Source organism: Rhamphochromis sp. 'chilingali' (assembly GCF_963969265.1).
Source record: "Rhamphochromis sp. 'chilingali' genome assembly, chromosome: 16".
Lineage (NCBI taxonomy): Eukaryota > Metazoa > Chordata > Actinopteri > Cichliformes > Cichlidae > Rhamphochromis > Rhamphochromis sp. 'chilingali'.
In genome coordinates, this window is record NC_137943.1 from 32669007 (window position 1) to 32686750 (window position 17744).

Consider the following 17744-nt stretch of genomic DNA (forward strand, 5'->3'; position numbering starts at 1 on the left):
GTAAAAGCATTTTGATCATTTTAATGCTCTTCATCTGGATTTAGAGAGCGTATATACATGCAGGGCCCTCATGCAACAAGAAGCAGATGTTATTATTATTATTGTGGCCATAGTTCAGCTGTGGCTTTAAGGTCTGCTGTTGAAAACTGAAAAATACAACTAGCATTTACATGTGCATGCCACTTTGACAGTTGATTCTTTTCATGAGTGGTCAGACACTGTGTTGCTGTGAACTATGAGATGATATTATCTGTTTTCCTTTCATAAAGGTGGATTCACTGTATCCTCTGCTAAATGACGTTATAAAGCAATCAGTGAAGCAGCTTTCTTAATACCTAGAGATGAGCTCTTATTACAGCTCCCACACAGATACTTGTCATGTCACTCAGTTAGGAACCTTCCTAAATGAAAGTGACTATTCAGCTACACCCCAGAGTTATGCAGATGGCCAGAAGGTCCACAAAATAGTAAATGAGACTTTGATTTTGACATAACAGACCTACAGGCAATGTAAAGCTTAGGTGACTGAAGGCGGTTGTCTGTTTATACTACAGAAAGAAAGAAATTCAGGCTAGAGTCCAATCAGATTTACTTATATAGTACTGAAAACACAGGAGCATCAGTAGGGTTTCTGTAGATACCAACACACAGAAGGGCCTGAGTCACCACACCCTGAGGGGCAATTAAAAGAGCTAAGGATGGACTGTACTGAATCATCAAAGAAAACATAACAGTGTTGTGCCAGAAGCAGTGGGAGAATGAAGGAGTGCCATTACTTCTCATTATAAATGACCGTTAAGATACAGAAAATCTGTTATGTGTAAAAACAAGCAGGAGGAGGGATGAGGTGAATTTGACCAGGTTCTCGCTGGCATTACAGGTTTCAGAAAGAAACCTCATGCATGCGGAACTGTCAGGGATGACATCACAGTCTATTCTTTAAATCAACACTGAACTGGGATCACTGGAGAAGTGTAAATTCTGTATCCAGGTTTCTGCAAAAGACTATGTAATGACTTCGTTCTGGTTGAAATTGTAAGAATGACCAGAGGAGGGCAGCAGTGCGACTTCGATGCGCGTGATTTACCGGAAGACGAAACAGAACGGAAATGACGTGACTTTTATTACTCAACATTATATTTAGTTCGCTGTGTGAGAGTTTATCTGCTGCTGCTGAGGAAATCCTGCCAGCTTAACAAACGAAATATGAGGAGGAGGTCAGCCGTGAGCTCAGACTGCTGCAGAACAACCGGAAACCCGAGATAAAGTCACACAAAGCAGGTTTGTGAAACTGTGACGGTCTCATTGAACTGACACTCTGATCTGAGCGCAGCTTGTATGCTAACAGACTAAAATCAGGGAGCAGCTAATCACACAAGTGCTTCTGTCTTTTTAAAAGGTAAACGTTTAACACTAAACATCCAGAGAGACACAGCAGAAAGTGACTTTACTAAAACATCGCAGTGAAAACCTTCGTGCTTGCGGACTCCATGCGGTGTGTGTGCAGGCCGGTGTACCGCATTCACGGCCAAACAGTGAAACAGAAGCAGCATTCAGGACCCGTTAACAGAAAACCAGAATGTAAACGCAGGTGTTCCGGGTTAGCTGGTTTTTACCTGAACTAGATTGGTTTAGTTATTCCAGTCCGTGTTTCGGATTACATCCGTGGATTCATCAATTTCTGCTGTGTAAACACAAGCGTCCAGTTGCTAATTATATACAAAATAAAGTGATGTTTTGTTTTATTGAGCAGGAAGCCGCCTGTGTTAAACTGAGCAGGAGACCATCTGAATTAAGGAGTTGGCTAATTAGGCCCAGTCTTTTATCAACCAAGCTTTTGAACAGGATGTATTAAGTAAACTCGAGACTCCGTTGGGCTGCTTAGTGGTATCAGAAAGAGAATGTTAGCTTGTGGTCACAGAAACAGGTTTGAGTCTTGTCAGAGTTTTCATTATTTGATCTTTTTATTTTAACTTACAAATATTTTATTTTAAAGTTGGTTTCTTCAATGTAGAAGTCTGAGCACTCTTCACTGCACTGCACCGCATACGCTCCTTTACAAAACAACATGGTGCATGCGGTGCAGTGCAGCAGCCAAATGCATGGCACAGCATAGAAGAGCCACATTGACAAGACAAGACTTGGGTGTACATCAGCATCTAAAGGTCAAAGGTCGCTCTTTCGAGGATTCCATTGTTGCCATCCTTGAACAGAGGGGGTGGCTTACGACATCAACCGTCTGCACCTACAATACAGTTTTAAGATCACTTCAGGCACCTCAGGGCCCACTCACATCTTGCATCAGTTGATCTCAAAAGGCCATAATGGGGTGAGGGCAGATCTTACAATGGTTTTAAATGAAAATTCTGCTGATAATGACCTACGCCCTTTTTCACATAATCAATAGTGGGTCAAGTTCCTAAGGGACAACTCCCACTAGAGTTGAAATACCCGGGTTTCTTCACCATTAGGTTTTAGAACTAGAGAAGCTTGTCGGATAAAAGAAATGTAAACAAGTCTGGTCACTGTGAGGTAACGTTTAATGGTGTTAAATGTCACCTCTTTTAATTTGTTGGTCAGTAAGAACTTTCTGGGTAAAATAATTTTTTTTTTTTTTTTTGTTTCTGATTATTCTGTTGATGCTTTGTTGCTGATTAAAGACACAGTCGTGGGAGAGCCGAGATCAAAGGGTGGTGTGATGTAGTTTCCATCTGTGCTGCAAATACTAAATGTCTCACTGCACAATCTGGACTTGCATCGCAAACATTTGCATATTATTTTGGTATCACATGTTTGGTAAAAGGACAAATTCTGAATATGAAAGCAGGCAACCATCTGAATTAAAGAGTTGGCTAATTAGGCCTAGTCCTTTATCGAACAAGCTTTTGATTTTAAAAAAAAAAAAAAAGTGTCATTGTTGATTTAAATGTAATTTTTATGGTTGAAAGTTTGTTTGGATGTAAGTAACCAGTGTAATAGTATCTGTTTGTGAAAAAGCAAAAGCTTCTGGGGAATTTTTGATATTCTGAAGTTGTTCCTTAATAGAAACAGTCAGTCTGCCCCAGGGCAGCTGTGGCTACAACTGTAGCTGCCTCCACCAGTGTGTGAATGTGAGAGTGACTGAATAGTGGAATTGTAAAGCGCTATATAAATGCAATCCATTATTATTATTAAATTTGCTGGAATGTATTTGCTCAGATCTGTTTTCCTGTCATCACATTAGTAACTTTTTCTTGTGTCACTTTGTTCATCAAGACATCCCACAGCAACATGAAGTCTAAGGACAAAGAAGTTTGTGATGATCAGCAGGTCTGTAACCAGGAGAGGAGCTCCAGTGTGGACCAGGAGAATCCTGATCTTCCACCGATTAAAGAGGAACAGGAGGAACTCTGCATCGCTCAGGCAGGAGAGCAGCTTGTAGTGAAACAGGAGGCCGATGGCATCATTTTCTGGTCCGGGGAAGAGCGCCTCAGGCTGCTGGATGTCATCTGGAGTCCTGAAAGAAATTCATTACACAGATCAGGTGTGCAGCTGTGCTGTAGAGATCTCTCTCTCTCTCTCACTCTCTCACACACACACACACACACACACACACACACACACACACAGGAACTGTCATGGTGAAACACCACAAACCTGAAGAAAGCACCAACAAACTGTAAAGAGTGCAGATGAAAATTAGCCTGTATAGCTAAATTTGGCATATTCATTAATATGCACTCTCTTTTAAATAAAATGAATATAAACATGATAAGTATATGACCAAAACAAGTGAAAGTGATGCTTCAACAAATCCAAGTAAACAAACTGGGATGTCAGTCATTTGCAAGTATGACTGCTTGTGAAAAGAGCTCACAAAGGCACCAGGAGACAAAAATAAAATGCTACAGAATACTACCTCAGTAAAAACATAAATTTTCAACATCTCCTCTAAATGTCGGCATATTTGTGGAAATGAGCTTGTTCCAGTGGGTTTCTAGGCTCAGCCCAGAAGGACCTCTGTAATTTGAGACGGACTCTGAGTGAACTTACTTTTCTTCAAAGGATCCAGCTGAGGTGGTACAAAAAAAATCAGTTAAAGTGGCAGGTAATTTTCAGCTGTAGTATTAGAAAAGACATTGGCAATGATCCTACGCAAGCAGCTGTTGTCTACTCATATGGAAAAGGTCATTAAACAATTTGGAGTCCATCATTCTACAATGAGAAAGATTAGTCACAAGTGGAAAACATTCAAGGTAGCTGCCATTCTTTCCAGTTATTGATAGCCTAGCAAATACATCTCAATGGTCAATGAAATTGCAAGAAATTCAAGAGATGCATCCCAGACTGTAAAGGCCTTAGTTGGCATGTTAAAGTTCATGACAGTACAATTAGTAAAAGACTAAAAAAAATTGGGGTTGTTTGGAAGAGTTGCCAGGAGAAAAGCTAATCTCGCCCCCAAAAAGAACATGGCATCATGGCTTAGGTTTGCAGTGTTCAATCTGAATAAACCACAAGATGTCTAGAGCAATGTCCTTTGGACAGAATAGGGGGAAAAAAGTGGAGGGGTTTGCTATAATACACAGCACCATATTTTACAAAAGCCCTCATACCACTTCTTTTGCACAGTAGTGGATGGGTGATGATTTGGGCTTGTTTTCCAGCTACAGGACCATAACAAAGTATTGTACAGGGTGGGCCATTTATGTGGATACACCGTAATAACATGGGAATGGTTGGTGATATTAAAGTCCTGTTTGTGGCACATTAGTATATGTGAGGGGGCAAACTCCTCAAGATGGGTGGTGACCATGGTGGCCATTTAGAAGTCGGCCATCTTGGATACAACTTTTGTTTTTTCAATAGGAAGAGGGCCATGTGACACATCAAACTTATTGGTAATGTCACAAGAAAAACAATGGCCCACCCTGTAGAGTCAAATTTGAAACGGTCTTTCTAATTAATAAAATTTGGAGGAGAATGAATCATATAACAGGACAATGATCCTAATCACACCACCAAATCTACAACAGAATGGCTGAAAAGAAAACGGTCACAGTGTTGCAATGGCCCAGACCCAATGTTATTAAAATGTTGTGGTAGGACCTTGAGGGAGCGCATACAAGCAAAGCCTGTAAGTCTCAGTGAACTGAAGTACTGCTGTAAAGACGAGTGGGCCAATGATATGAAAGACTGAGGCCTTTATAGAGAATCCTGATTTAGATCTTTAATATGGCATTTTACTTTTCCCATTAACTGTGCTCCTAGTACTGCGATTACTGTTTCGTCTTTGAATTTATCTAGCCAAGACACTCTGGCCCCAGAGTATTTATACACTTGAAAACTAGACTAGATAATGTAGGTATGCTAATGTCGCTATACAGTGTCAAACTAAGTTAAAACATTCAGATTAGCCATAACTACTATGACATTTTCTTTACATGCTTATCAAATTTGAGATGTGAGTCTAAAATTGTCAGCGGACAAAGTGTTTAGTGTCTGAAACCAGCAAACATCAACTAGTTTTCCTTGTGAAAAGGGGGCAATGAAAGGCTGCTGAGTAATTTTTAATGAACATTTAATTAATTCTGCATTTTATCCTGTTGTAGAAAACTTTATGAAACAAATATTTTGTAAAGCTTCTGTTTTGGAATAATTGTAAAATTTTGAATGTTCTGCAATCTGCAAAAACACACATCTTTAACCTCCAGTCCAGAAAATGCCAAAGAAGCTATAGAGGTGGTCACACGTAAAGATGATCAGTTAATAAAGTTTACTTTTTATTATCTGAGACTGTATCTGCTTAATTTAAGACCTGCTAACAACATTTTATTTTAATTTAATATGTAATTCTGGGTTTTTTTGTACCATGACTGCAACTGCTCCGAATCCAGACATCCAGAACCAAAGATGTGTTTTCATATTTGTCCCTTCAGACCTCCCACAACAACACGACTGTAAGGAAGAAGAGGGTCTGCATGACCATCAGGTGTGTAACCAGGAGAGGTATTCCAGCCTGGGCCAGGAGCACCCAGAGCCGCAACACATTAAAGAGGAACCGGAGGAATTGTGCATCAGTCAGGAGGGAGAGCAGTTTGTACTGAAGCAGGAGAGTGATACCTTTATGGTGACTCAGACTTATGAGCAGTGTAGGCCAGAACCAAAGCGTGAGCAGTTTCTCTCTCATAACTTACCTGAACCACAGAGGCGAGATGTGGAAGAAGGCAGGCATGTGGATTTGGGATCAACTAGAAGAGCAGAGCCGATAAAGAGGAAACCTCGCGGTGAGGGAGCAGATGAGTCTCCCGGCTCAGAGGGCCAGTATACAACAAACACATTTAAAAAGTGTTTAAAATGTGAAACTTGTGGAAAAGTCTTTCATTTTAAATCTGGACTAAATGAACACCAGAGAGTTCACACAGGTGAGAAGCCTTATTGTTGTAGTGTCTGTGGAAACAAATTTAGTTTCTCATCTGCATTCAAAGTTCACATGAGAATTCACACTGGTGAGAAACCATATTCTTGCAGTACTTGTGGGAAATGTTTTAGAGATTTAAAATCATTCAAAACTCACACTAGAATTCACACAGGTGAAAAGCCATATTCTTGTAGCATCTGTGGAAAAACATTCAGGGACTTATCAGGATTCCGAAAACACACACGAATTCACACAGGTGAGAAGCCATATGTTTGCACCATATGTGAGAGAAGCTTCAGTCAAATGATACACTTGAAAACTCACATGAAAATTCACACAGGTGAGAAGCCATTATCGTCTGGCCCCCGTGGCAAAAGATATAGATACTCATTTGGATTGAAAGCACAGATGAGAATTCACACGGGCGAGAAGTCACATTTTTGTAGCACATGTGGGAAAACATTCAAGCAGAAAACGCAGTTAAAAAGACACATGAGAAATCATACTGGTTGAAAATGTCATCCTTTAGATTTTTAGCACTGTGTTCATAGCACAGCCTGCACCGGTGAGACGCCAAATCAGTGCAACACCTGTGAGGAAAAAATGATCTCATATATTCTAATACTGGCTTACTCTTTTAGGAATTGTAGGGAAAGCCTTTTGTTTGTTTGTTTTTAAATCTAGAAATGATATTTTTAGCCTGTAGAGATAATACACAAAAATTAATTGTAGAATTATGTCCTTAAAGTTGATTCACTAAATAGCTTTGTTGTTTTAAAAAGAAAAAAAGCTTAAACAAATGTTCATTTTTGTTTAGTTTTGTTTTTCATAGTAAAGATTTGATTCTTTGAGGGTTTTTTCCAGTTTTTCTTCTGTATTGTATCATTTTTATTTATTTATTTTTTTAAATGGCTAACCTGTATTTCATTACAAATGGCTTGACGGCAGGAGGTGTGTATAATGTCTCTGGGCTGGTAAATAAATATGTACGCTTATGGAAGTTGCAGTGCAGTATTGACAAGCAACATGATTTGTAACATGGCAGTTCAAAATGGCCACCATCGTCCCTGTACCCAAATCCTCCACCATCTCCTCATTGAACGACTGGCGACCTGTAGCCCTGACCCCCATCGTAAGCAAATGCTTCGAGAAGCTGGTCAGGGACTTCATCTGCTCTGCACTACCCGACTCACTGGACCCTCTACAGTTCGCATACCGCCACAACAGGTCCACTGATGATGCCATAGCCCTGACACTACACACTGCCCTGTCACACCTGGAGAAGAGAGACACGTATGTGAGAATGCTGTTTGTAGATTACAGCTCAGCATTCAATACCATCGTTCCCTCGAAGCTGGACAGGAAACTGCAGGATCTAGGACTGAGCAGCTCCCTCTGCAGCTGTATCCTTAGCTTCCTGTCTGACAGACGCCAGGTGGTCAGACTGGGCAGCATCACCTCATCCCCCATCACACTGAACACTGGTGCTCCACAGGGGTGTGTACTGAGCCCTCTCCTGTACTCACTCTACACCTACGACTGCACAGCCACTAACAACTCCAACATCATTGTGAAGTTTGCGGACGACACTACAGTGGTGGGTCTTATCACCAACGGTGATGAGACGGCTTACAGGGAGGAGGTCAGTGCCCTGACCCACTGGTGTCAAGACAACCATCTCACCCTCAACGTCGCAAAGACAAAGGAGTTGATAGTGGACTTCCAGAGGTGCAGAGAAGTACACACCCCCATCACCATCAACGGCGCTGCTGTGGAGAGAGTGAGCAGCTTCCGGTTCCTTGGAGTACATCTGGCTGAGGATCTTACGTGGTCAGTACACACAAACAAAACAGTGAAGAAGGCGCAGCAGCGCCTCTTCTTTCTCAGGAGACTGAAAAGATTCGGCATGAGCCCCCGCATCCTCAGGACCTTCTGTCACTGTGCCATTGAGAGCATCCTCACTGGATGCATCACCACCTGGTATGGCAACAGCACCGCCTACAACCGCAAAGCTCTCCAGCGAGTAGTGCGGTGCTCTGAACGGATAATTGGAGGTGAGCTTCCCTCCCTCCAAGACATCTACAGGAAGCGGTGCCTGAGGAAAGCGGGGAGGATCATCAAGGACTCGAGTCCCACGTGTGGGACTAATAAAGGTTATCTTATCTTACTATTATATATTGTACATATATTTATTAGTTTCAGGTTGGCCATTCTTGTATTTTGCTCGTTTGTGTTGTTGTGTTTGCACATCTCTGTTGCTTGTGGGGCTCGCACACAAGAATTTCACTCGCATGTGCTGTGCCAGTGTGCCTGCACATGTGATGTGACAATAAAAGTGATTTGATTTGATTTGATTGTCAAATGAAATTTCGGTCCTTCATATGGTTTGACAAAAACATGACTCTTAAAGTTAATATGAGTTTATCCAGACATTCTAAGCAAAGCATGGTGCGGTTGGTGAATGGACTCGATCATTTACTCCAACTGAGGATGGAGGGCAACTAAGAAACGTCAAACGGCTTACAACAACATAGGAGTCCATCTGTTATAATGTGTATATCTACGCTTATGCGCAGTAAGTAAATTATGCGTACTTATTGATGCTGTAAACTAAAAAGCTGCCCGGCTAAGCAACAGATCAAGGAAAAGCTCCACTAGCAAGAGACAGACGAGACTTTCAGGTCACTGAATGTGTTGTGGTGTTTATTGTGTTCTTAGCGATGTGCTTAGTATGTTATTTATCTTTAAAGTTTAAAGATTTCATGAAACACTTCTGGTGACGAGACATTTGCGTAGTGTAGCTGCAGGTTTACAGTTAAACTGCATGAAAGTGTAATGGTAAAAGATGTTTAATATGTTTATATGGTTTGTCATTGCTTTTGGTCTTCAAATAAGCACTTTTGTCATATTTAGCCTGATGATTAGCATATGATATGACCAGTTGTCTTATATTAAATAACTTTCCTCTGCAGTGCTTTAAAGTTTCATCCACTGAAATAATCAAGTGGTGATAAAATTAACTTTTTACGACAACGAGGACTTAAATGTTTCTTTCACTGAGATTAACTGTTTGTAAAGGATTTTCGTTTGTATGCAAATTGTCTTTAATATTTTGTTAATTGGGGGGGGGGGGGGGTTGTGCTTTAGTCTTGGAGTTTTGTTATTGTTTAAAACATTTTTGTTATTTTTATGCTTTTGTTTTATTGTAATCATTGAGTTTCTTTTTCTCCTTTGTGTTCCAGCTAATTTTTTTTTAAAATATAGTTCTTTTTTTGTTTTTGTTTTCCCCCCCCCCCCCCCCCCCCTAGCCTTCCGCTATGGGTTTCTATCACGTTTCAGTGTGTTTCATTTTGAAAGCTGGTTGCTGACCTAATTAAATGTTAGGTTTTTGTTACTCCTGCCTGTTTTTTGAGTCCTGCATTTGGGTTGGTTTTCCTACAAAACATTTTTAATGTTTTAAGGTTGGATATTATATTTTATCAATGGTACTTTGAAGGAGAAACAGGCTCATTCTCAGCTCTGTATTTATATTCTTGATGTTTACTAGAGGCCATGATTCGCTGCTATTTTACACTAGGCCTTAATGCAACGCCTGAATTAATAATCAAATGCGAGCCGTTTCAAGTCCTCTCATTGACATTATACCTGGCACACAACACATACACAACCGCACCATATCTAAAATTCATCATTTTGTGGGCTGGCTCCAGTAGATTTGAAATAAAGGTATGCAAGAGGATATGGAAGACTGGGACTACATCCCCCTCACTGGAAAAACAAGGGTTGTCATCATTGGACCTTAATGCTCAGTTACACTGAGATGAGATTCTGCATCAGTGGCAGTCCAATATCTCCACAGGCTGAGAGATTTCTATCCTGTTTCACTAAACATCTGTGTTATGGCAAAAACATTTGCAACCAGGTTTCGATTCCTTTGTTGTTCAGTGAGGAGGATACACAGGACTAAAAGCTGGAAAGGGACATGTTTTTTAGATAGATAGATAGATAGATAGATAGATAGATAGATCTATATGGACATTGGTAATGCAAAAGTTATTTTCACAAGATTTCAGCATGCACTGAAAGGTTGTGATTTCTTTAAAGTTTAAATAAAGATTTCTTTATGTGTAAAATATGGGAGAAACCTAACAGTGTTGGGCCTTATTTCACACAAGCTTTTCTTTGCCTGACATTGTCTTAGATTAATTCACATACTGATGTTTGTTTTTTGGTTAATTGTGCCTCAGTCTGTGTTACAGTTCCTGTTTAAATGTCCTAGCTCCAGCATTTTATGCAATGAGACACACATATGATGTTTATTTAGTGCAGCAGTAGAAACTGCATAAAAATGTAATAGTAAGTCTCAGGGCTCCCCAGGGCAGCTGTGGCTACAATGTAGCTTGCCATCACCAGTGTGTGAATGTGTGTGTGATGGGGTGGATGACTGAATGTAGTGTAAAGCACTTTGGGGTCCTTAGGGACTAAGTAAAGCGCTATACAAATACAGACCATTTACCATTTTTTTTTAGTAATTATGAAAACTCTAATGAGATGAATGCACTGAACAACATGTGATGGAAAACTTTTTGTGCTAACGTGGACTTTCTGTCAGAGATTTCCAGTATGTTTTGTTTTAACTCATATTTTGTGGGGGGGCTTTGTAATTTCTCAGTGATACTTTGATGAAAGAGGCTCATTTCAATCCCAATTTACTTAAAGGATAAAAATATGGAAGCACCTCTACCGCCAGCCCAATATTTGCCTTATTTTTGAAACTATATAATTTACTGTAATCTCTCTCTATAATGTGATCACACCAGTGCTGAAGGAACAATAGCAGTCTATGGAGCAAAGCAAAGCATCCACATGTTATCAAGGAAACACCCTTTACTGTAAAATGAGGGAACCAGTTTCATGTATGATTTTTATGTTATTTGGAAGTCTGTGGGCTGGTGCTGTGATGGAGAACTATTTCAGTTGTAGAAGATGTGAGTCTACAAACTCGTCCAACAACAATATCCGTCCTCTGAGGTTTTGTGTCAGAGCTCTGAGACTCTCAGGTCCTCAGTCCTCCAGATGAGCAGGTATTGTGTCCTTCTTCCCTGAAACCATGACTTCCTCCACAGAATCCGGACCACATTCACTCAGCCGCTCTATGCTGGACTTTAGCTTAGAGACATTGCTGAGTTAATTAAACTTCAGTCTTTCATGTTGTAGTTAGTTTAAATCTGAGGCTTAGAAAACAACTGTTTCCTAAGATTGAAAGCAAAAATAAATAAATACATTTTCAAGATAATGGCTCCAAAGCAATGACTACAGTCATTGCTCCAAGCATGAAGTTTTGGTGCCTGTGTCCACGTTACTAGCTGCTCTGTAAGGATTTGTTTCTGATTGGAATTCTCAGCCTGAGCTGAAGGGGGCGCTCCTTAAGCTTTCCGCAGATCCAACACAAGACGAGGACGAACGGAAACGATGCGTCTGTGTTACGGCTCAGCAATGTCTTCAGTTCAGTATATGAGAGACTTCATCAGGGATAGATTGACTGGCGTTGCTGAAGAAATCTTCTCAGAGGTTAAAAAAACGATCGTCCGGTATGAGGAGGAAATCAACCATCAGCTCAGGCTGCTGGATATCAGCCGGAAACCTGAGATAAAGTTACACATAATCGGTATGTAAAACTGGGATGACTCACGCAGCACCTAAATCACAGCCCAGTTTGTAGAATAAAATGAAGGCGCAGCTCTGAGGGTTTTTTTTTATTTTTTACATAAATAATAGAAGTGCTTCTCTTTGTCTTAAACGATAAGCGGCTAGCGGCAGTATTTAGGCTGGGCCTTGTAATTTAAAGTTAATGTTTTTAATACCACCGCTTCTGTTTATTCCCAGCGGATACACGTGAGTGTGGAGATTATGGAAACAATACCCGATCTGTTATTAATATTTCAACCATCCATTTACTTTAACAACCAAGTATAATAATTACTCTTCTCATTTCATTGATAACTTTCGTGTAAGTGAGAGATGGAGACTGAGGCTGTTAGTTGAGCTGTATCAACACAAACAGAGCAAACTGTGCTGTAAGTTCATTAAATACAATCGCTTTCAAAGAAACAATAATAGGCAGAGTTTTCATCTCTAACGCCCGTATTTAATATGAAATTGAGATCATATTTGCTGCATCCGCACTTTAATTTGACCAAGAAACTGACAGAGTATTCCTGCTGTAAAACAAACAAACAAATGCGTGAATGCCTAATTAAAATGAATGCACTTATTTCCAGGTGAACTAAAACAATTCTCATGACAAAATGTGCTTCTCCACTGAGACTTCTGGTGTAAAAAATCTCATAAACAACACAATAAATGGTTGCAGGTCCAGTATAACAGAAACTGAGTAAAATATCATGCCTGTGTCACAAGATATGGAATACACAGCAGAATACAGTGTAAAAAAAAAGCAAGTGAGGGATCGGGGAAAGTTCACGGCATCTCTCTGGCTACATTCCTCGACCGTTGTCTAGGAAAGTTTTCTTGGCATCAGGGCAACGTTGGTTTGAGGCAAAAATGACAGTTTTTCAGATGTTCCACAAACTTTTTCCAGATCTTTATCATTCAGGGTCATTTTACATTGCCCTCAGCAGTGGCTCAGCAGTCTCTGCTCCAAGTAGGTTTAGCTGTTTATTACACTTTTACACTACGTTATTACACACTTAACAAGATCACATATTTGTTTCAACAGCTAATCAAACTTTATAATTTAATTTAATTTCTTTTAATTTAGCTGCTTTCTATATTGTAGTTGCAACCAACACATTTGTCCTCGAGAAGCCCTTGGGGCAAAATTATGGTTCGGCAATGGCAGTGCCTTAGCAGTCCGTTGGCAGACTGTGGGCAACTACTCATAGCCCATCTGTCTGCAGAGATCATCTGTGTGTACCACTAGTCTTTGGTCTACTCATGTTTGTGCTGTTATTAGTCTATCTGCCAGGAGAAGATTGAAGATAGACAGCAAGGGCCGACATCAACCGAGTGTTGATGTGTTGTGGTTTTCTTTCCTTTAATATCTAATACTAATATACATTTACATAGAATTTTTTCATTTCTACTTCTTTAGGTTGGTATATTTTGCTTCCAGTAGGCTGTTTAATTCAGGAAATAAATGTGTATGATCTGTCTCATGAAACACATGCGATCGTGCAAAAGTTTAGCATGGAGCTGCACTGTTTGCATTACAATTGCAATCACCTGTTGATACTAAATGCATGTTCATGTTATTATAATGTATATACAGCATTACAAAACAATGTTTTGATTAAAAATAAATAGATTTAATGAACCCTACTGATCAGACTCATGCCTGTGGACCTCAGTAATATAGTTCACAGGTATGTGACTTCCTTAATGTGCCACTTACCTACTCTGAGTGTCTTCCCCTCCAACAACACAAAAGCAGTTCTGACATAACTGTGGTGTGGGCCTCTGTTTGTGAAGGCACCAGTGCCCAACATAAGTGGGGACTGAAAGTGTGACAACTTTGCTAATAAGACTGTCAGAACTCATTTCACTCATATGTGAGGGAAATGGTTACATATGCTGGGATATAGTTGCTCAGGTGGGTGTTTTGCCATCATCACATTAGTAAATGTTTTCTTGTGTGTTTTTGTTCCTCAAGACCTCCCAGACGAAGATGAATGTAAGGAAGAAGAGGATATGGATAACCAGCAGGTCTGTAACCAGGAGAGTCACTCCAATCTGGACCAGCAGGATTCAGATTCTCAGCAGACTAAAGAGGAAGAGGAGGAAATTTGCACCAGTCTGGAGGGAGAACAGCTTGTACTGAAGCACGAAGGCAAAGGCATCCTCGTCTGGGCCAGGGAAGACCAGGACAGACTAAGTGACACCAACTGGAAACCTGAAATAAACTCACACAGAATAGGTATGTAAAACTGTAAAGGTCTTAGAAAAATAAATATGACTCAATTTGGATGCTAATCAGAGCTCAGAGTTACTTTTAGGAAGAATTTAAGGACTAACTGCAATAAGTAACTTTAATGCATTTTTTTTTTCCTAAACTGTGAACATTTAACATTAAACCTACAGTTTGTGTCAGTTGAAGGTAAAAGCACCTTATCCAATCTGAATATAGGGATTTGTTTATTTCACTAAAATTATTTTAAATATGTTTATGTTTGCTGTTGAAGGTTACTAAAACAAGTTGAAGTCCAGCTGAAATCTGTTGGTTGAGAAGAAATAGTTTTGAGATTACTATACTACTATAAGCTGAAAATGAGATTCAGTGGATTTTAATTCATCCCCTTTGTGGCAAAGTGCTCAATAAATATAGCAAAACATAAACACAAGTTAATGGCAGAAGAAGCTACAGTGTAACAAGGTGAAGGTTTTTCCTACGTTGAAGAATTTTTGACACCCGTCAAAATAAAACCACAAGAAACAAAATTATGCCTGAGTGTAAAAAATCCAAGCATTCAGCAAACGTGTTACTCAAACACCCAGCGGTTAAAGATGCAGAACATGAACTTGAATATGCCCGATTTCGAACAGTAAGCTCACAAGCCTTCGTTATGACAAGGTTAATGTTTCAGCATCTGTGTCCAAGTCCTTACTGTGCCCTCTCAGTATCAGAGAAAATAAAGACCCAACAGATTAACTTTCGTTTCTAATAAGAATGTAATTATAGCAGGAAATCCAACATGTTTATTGCTGTTAGAATCATCTGCAGCTAACGCTTAATCTTACACTTCCTCTGGGAACATTATCAATATTTTGATATTTTGATGAGCCAATTTCACGATAAAATTTTTCTATTTTACATACTTACCTGTTTTTGCTGTCACATGACTATGCAGGCATAAAATAGTGACACAAAAGTCGCACATTTGGAAAAATCAAAAGCAGCCTTTATTTATAAACCATTTTCCAGTCCACTTGTCTTCATGGTAAAAGGGAGTTTTTCTTTGGCGTTTATGCTCAGTGATTGCTGTAGAGCTGCATTAATGATGCTTCTTCATCCTACCATCATGAACAATCCTTCCTTCCTGAATGTAGACAGTGGCATTATTTTAGAGTCAAGCAATGCTTTATCGAGACTCCTACGGATGAAGATTAAAATGTATTTTTTTTTTCAGATGTTTCAGTTTTTTCTTTTTCAATTTGTTCCTTCAGACCTCCAACATCAGCATGTCTCTAAGGAGGAGGAGGAGGATCTCACAGACCAGCAGGTCTGTAAGCAGGATAAGAACTCCAGTCTGGACCTGGATGACTCAGAGCCTCCACAGATTAAAGAGGAAAAGGAGGAACCTTGTACCAGTCAGGAAAGGGAGCAGCTTGGACTGAAGCAGGAGTCTGATAATTTTGTGGTGACCCACGAGGAAAGTGATCACAGTGAACCAGAAGCACACAGTGACCGGAAACTGTCTTGCAACTCTCCTGGACCAGAGAGTCAGTGTAACACTGACACAAGTAAAAAGTCTGTAAAGTGTGACACTTGTGGAAAAGCTTTTCACGATAAATTCAGACTAACTAAACATTTGAAAATTCATACAGGCGAGAAGCCACATTCTTGTAGCACCTGTGGAAAAAGATTCAGTCAAATTATAAACTTGAAAACTCACATGAGAATTCACACGGGCGAGAAGCCATATTCTTGTAACACCTGTGGTAACTCATTCAGTCAGAAATCAACTTTGGCACATCACATCAGAATCCACACAGGTGAGAAGCCACATTCTTGTAGCACGTGTGAGAAAACATTTACCTGGAAATCAGAACTGAAACGTCATATGAGAATTCACACAGGTGAGAAGCCGTATTCTTGTAGCACCTGTGGGAAAACATTCAGTCGAAAATCAACATTAAAAACCCACGTGAGAGTTCACACAGGTGAGAGGCCCTATTCTTGTAACACCTGTGGGAAAGAATTTACGGTTTCATCAACATTGAAAACTCATATAAGAATTCACACAGGGGAAAAGATACACTCTTGTAGCATATGTGGGAAAAGATTCCTTCAGATTATCCATTTGAAAAGACATATGAAAATTCATACAGTTTAAAGGTTTTTACTTACTTACAAAATTTGGGAGAGCTTTAGTTGTAATAATAATGATTATTATTATTATTATTATCTCCACAGTAATAATCTAATAATTGTTAATTATATTTATTCCTTAGTCATTTTCTGAACAGGTTTAAAAGCTGCTAGAAAGTAAGACAAGACCAAAAATATTGTATCATTATGGATTCAAGGTCACTTCATGTGTTGTGGTGTTGACTTTCTTGAGGCGCAAACTTCAGCATGTGCCTGTCCTCTTGAACTGTATTTACAACTGTTGTTGTTTTTGTTTTTTTTAACTTAAGTATTTCAATTAATTAATTCATTGAAAATTTTAAGGTGTAATCTCTGAAATATCAGAGCGCTCTGTCTTGTTTCACACTTTTTTTTCTCATATTGTTTTACATAAATTCAGAAAATGCTTTTTTCACTACTTGAACTTGCCTCACTCTGTTTTATAAGCCTACTTTAATCAATGATGCACACATATGATATTTATGTGCTATAACTGCTGGTTTACAGTGGAAATTGCATGTAAATGTGACAGTAAATAACTTTTAATACGTTAGTCTCATCAATGCTTTTGACCCTAAATCAGACATTTTAAAATGGAAGTCTAACAAATACGTACAAAATAGATCAGTGAGGGGACAATTATTTTATTTTACAGCATTGTTGATTTTCACCACTGACCAGTCTGATTTTCCATCAGACTGGTCAGTGGGCAGTGATTTCAGGTTACTTTTACAGCATGTGTTACCATGGTGATATACCTCAATAAGATGTAAACCGCCTTTCTAGTACAAAAAACCCATACTGAGACTAGGTTAACCTAACATGAATATGATAACCCTGCTTTGTAGTACAAAGGGATGTACCATGGATGGAGATTAAAAGGTTAGATTGTGTCAGTGGCTCTCTTTTTTCCCTTGCTAAATCACCAAGGTAACTGATTCTGAACACAAACCCTGCTCAGTAGCAGGTTATGTTCTGAGGTTTGATTTAAAAATCAGCTGGAAGTGCCACACTTTCACTGACTTTTTACGTAGAGTATGTTTTTAGTACAATGTATATTGAAATGTATTATCTGTGGGCTAGATCATCAGATTTACCAAAAGTCTTATCTTTTTTGCAACACTGTTGCATTTTACTGACAAACTGATTTGTACTTTATAGATTTTTACGGCCTTTTATCATTATTATCTGATTGGAGAAGGCTGCACTCATATAGGAATCACTTTCTATGGAAAAAGAGTCATATGATGTATCCCCATT

The 17744-nt window shown here is 39.4% G+C and overlaps 2 protein-coding genes across 2 annotated transcripts; both read left to right on the forward strand.

Annotated features, from left to right (window-relative positions):
- Window positions 1–1120: 1120 nt before the first annotated feature.
- On the forward strand, window positions 1121–6910 carry LOC308383535 (uncharacterized protein; the record flags this gene model as incomplete). Its single annotated transcript, XM_080861579.1, has 3 exons — window positions 1121–1281; window positions 3256–3523; window positions 5916–6910. Exons 2-3 carry the CDS (start codon window positions 3271–3273, stop codon window positions 6908–6910), a joined length of 1248 nt encoding a protein of 415 aa, XP_080717705.1. The 5' UTR covers window positions 1121–1281; window positions 3256–3270.
- Window positions 6911–11870: 4960 nt separating this feature from the next.
- LOC308383533 (uncharacterized protein) lies at window positions 11871–17315 on the forward strand. Its single transcript, XM_080861577.1, has 3 exons — window positions 11871–12065; window positions 14070–14333; window positions 15581–17315. The coding sequence occupies exons 1-3, from the start codon at window positions 11894–11896 to the stop codon at window positions 16468–16470; spliced, it is 1326 nt and encodes a 441-aa protein (XP_080717703.1). The 5' UTR covers window positions 11871–11893; the 3' UTR covers window positions 16471–17315.
- The last annotated feature ends 429 nt before the right edge of the window (window positions 17316–17744 follow it).

Excerpts from the sequence above, each read along its gene's own strand:
- LOC308383533 (XM_080861577.1), top strand. The coding sequence starts at position 11,894 with ATGTCTTCAGTTCAGTATATGAGAGACTTCATCAGGGATAGATTGACT. Across the intron at positions 12,066-14,069 it reads GATAAAGTTACACATAATCG|ACCTCCCAGACGAAGATGAA; the intron begins GTATGTAAAACT and ends TTGTTCCTCAAG. Across the intron at positions 14,334-15,580 it reads AATAAACTCACACAGAATAG|ACCTCCAACATCAGCATGTC; the intron begins GTATGTAAAACT and ends TTGTTCCTTCAG.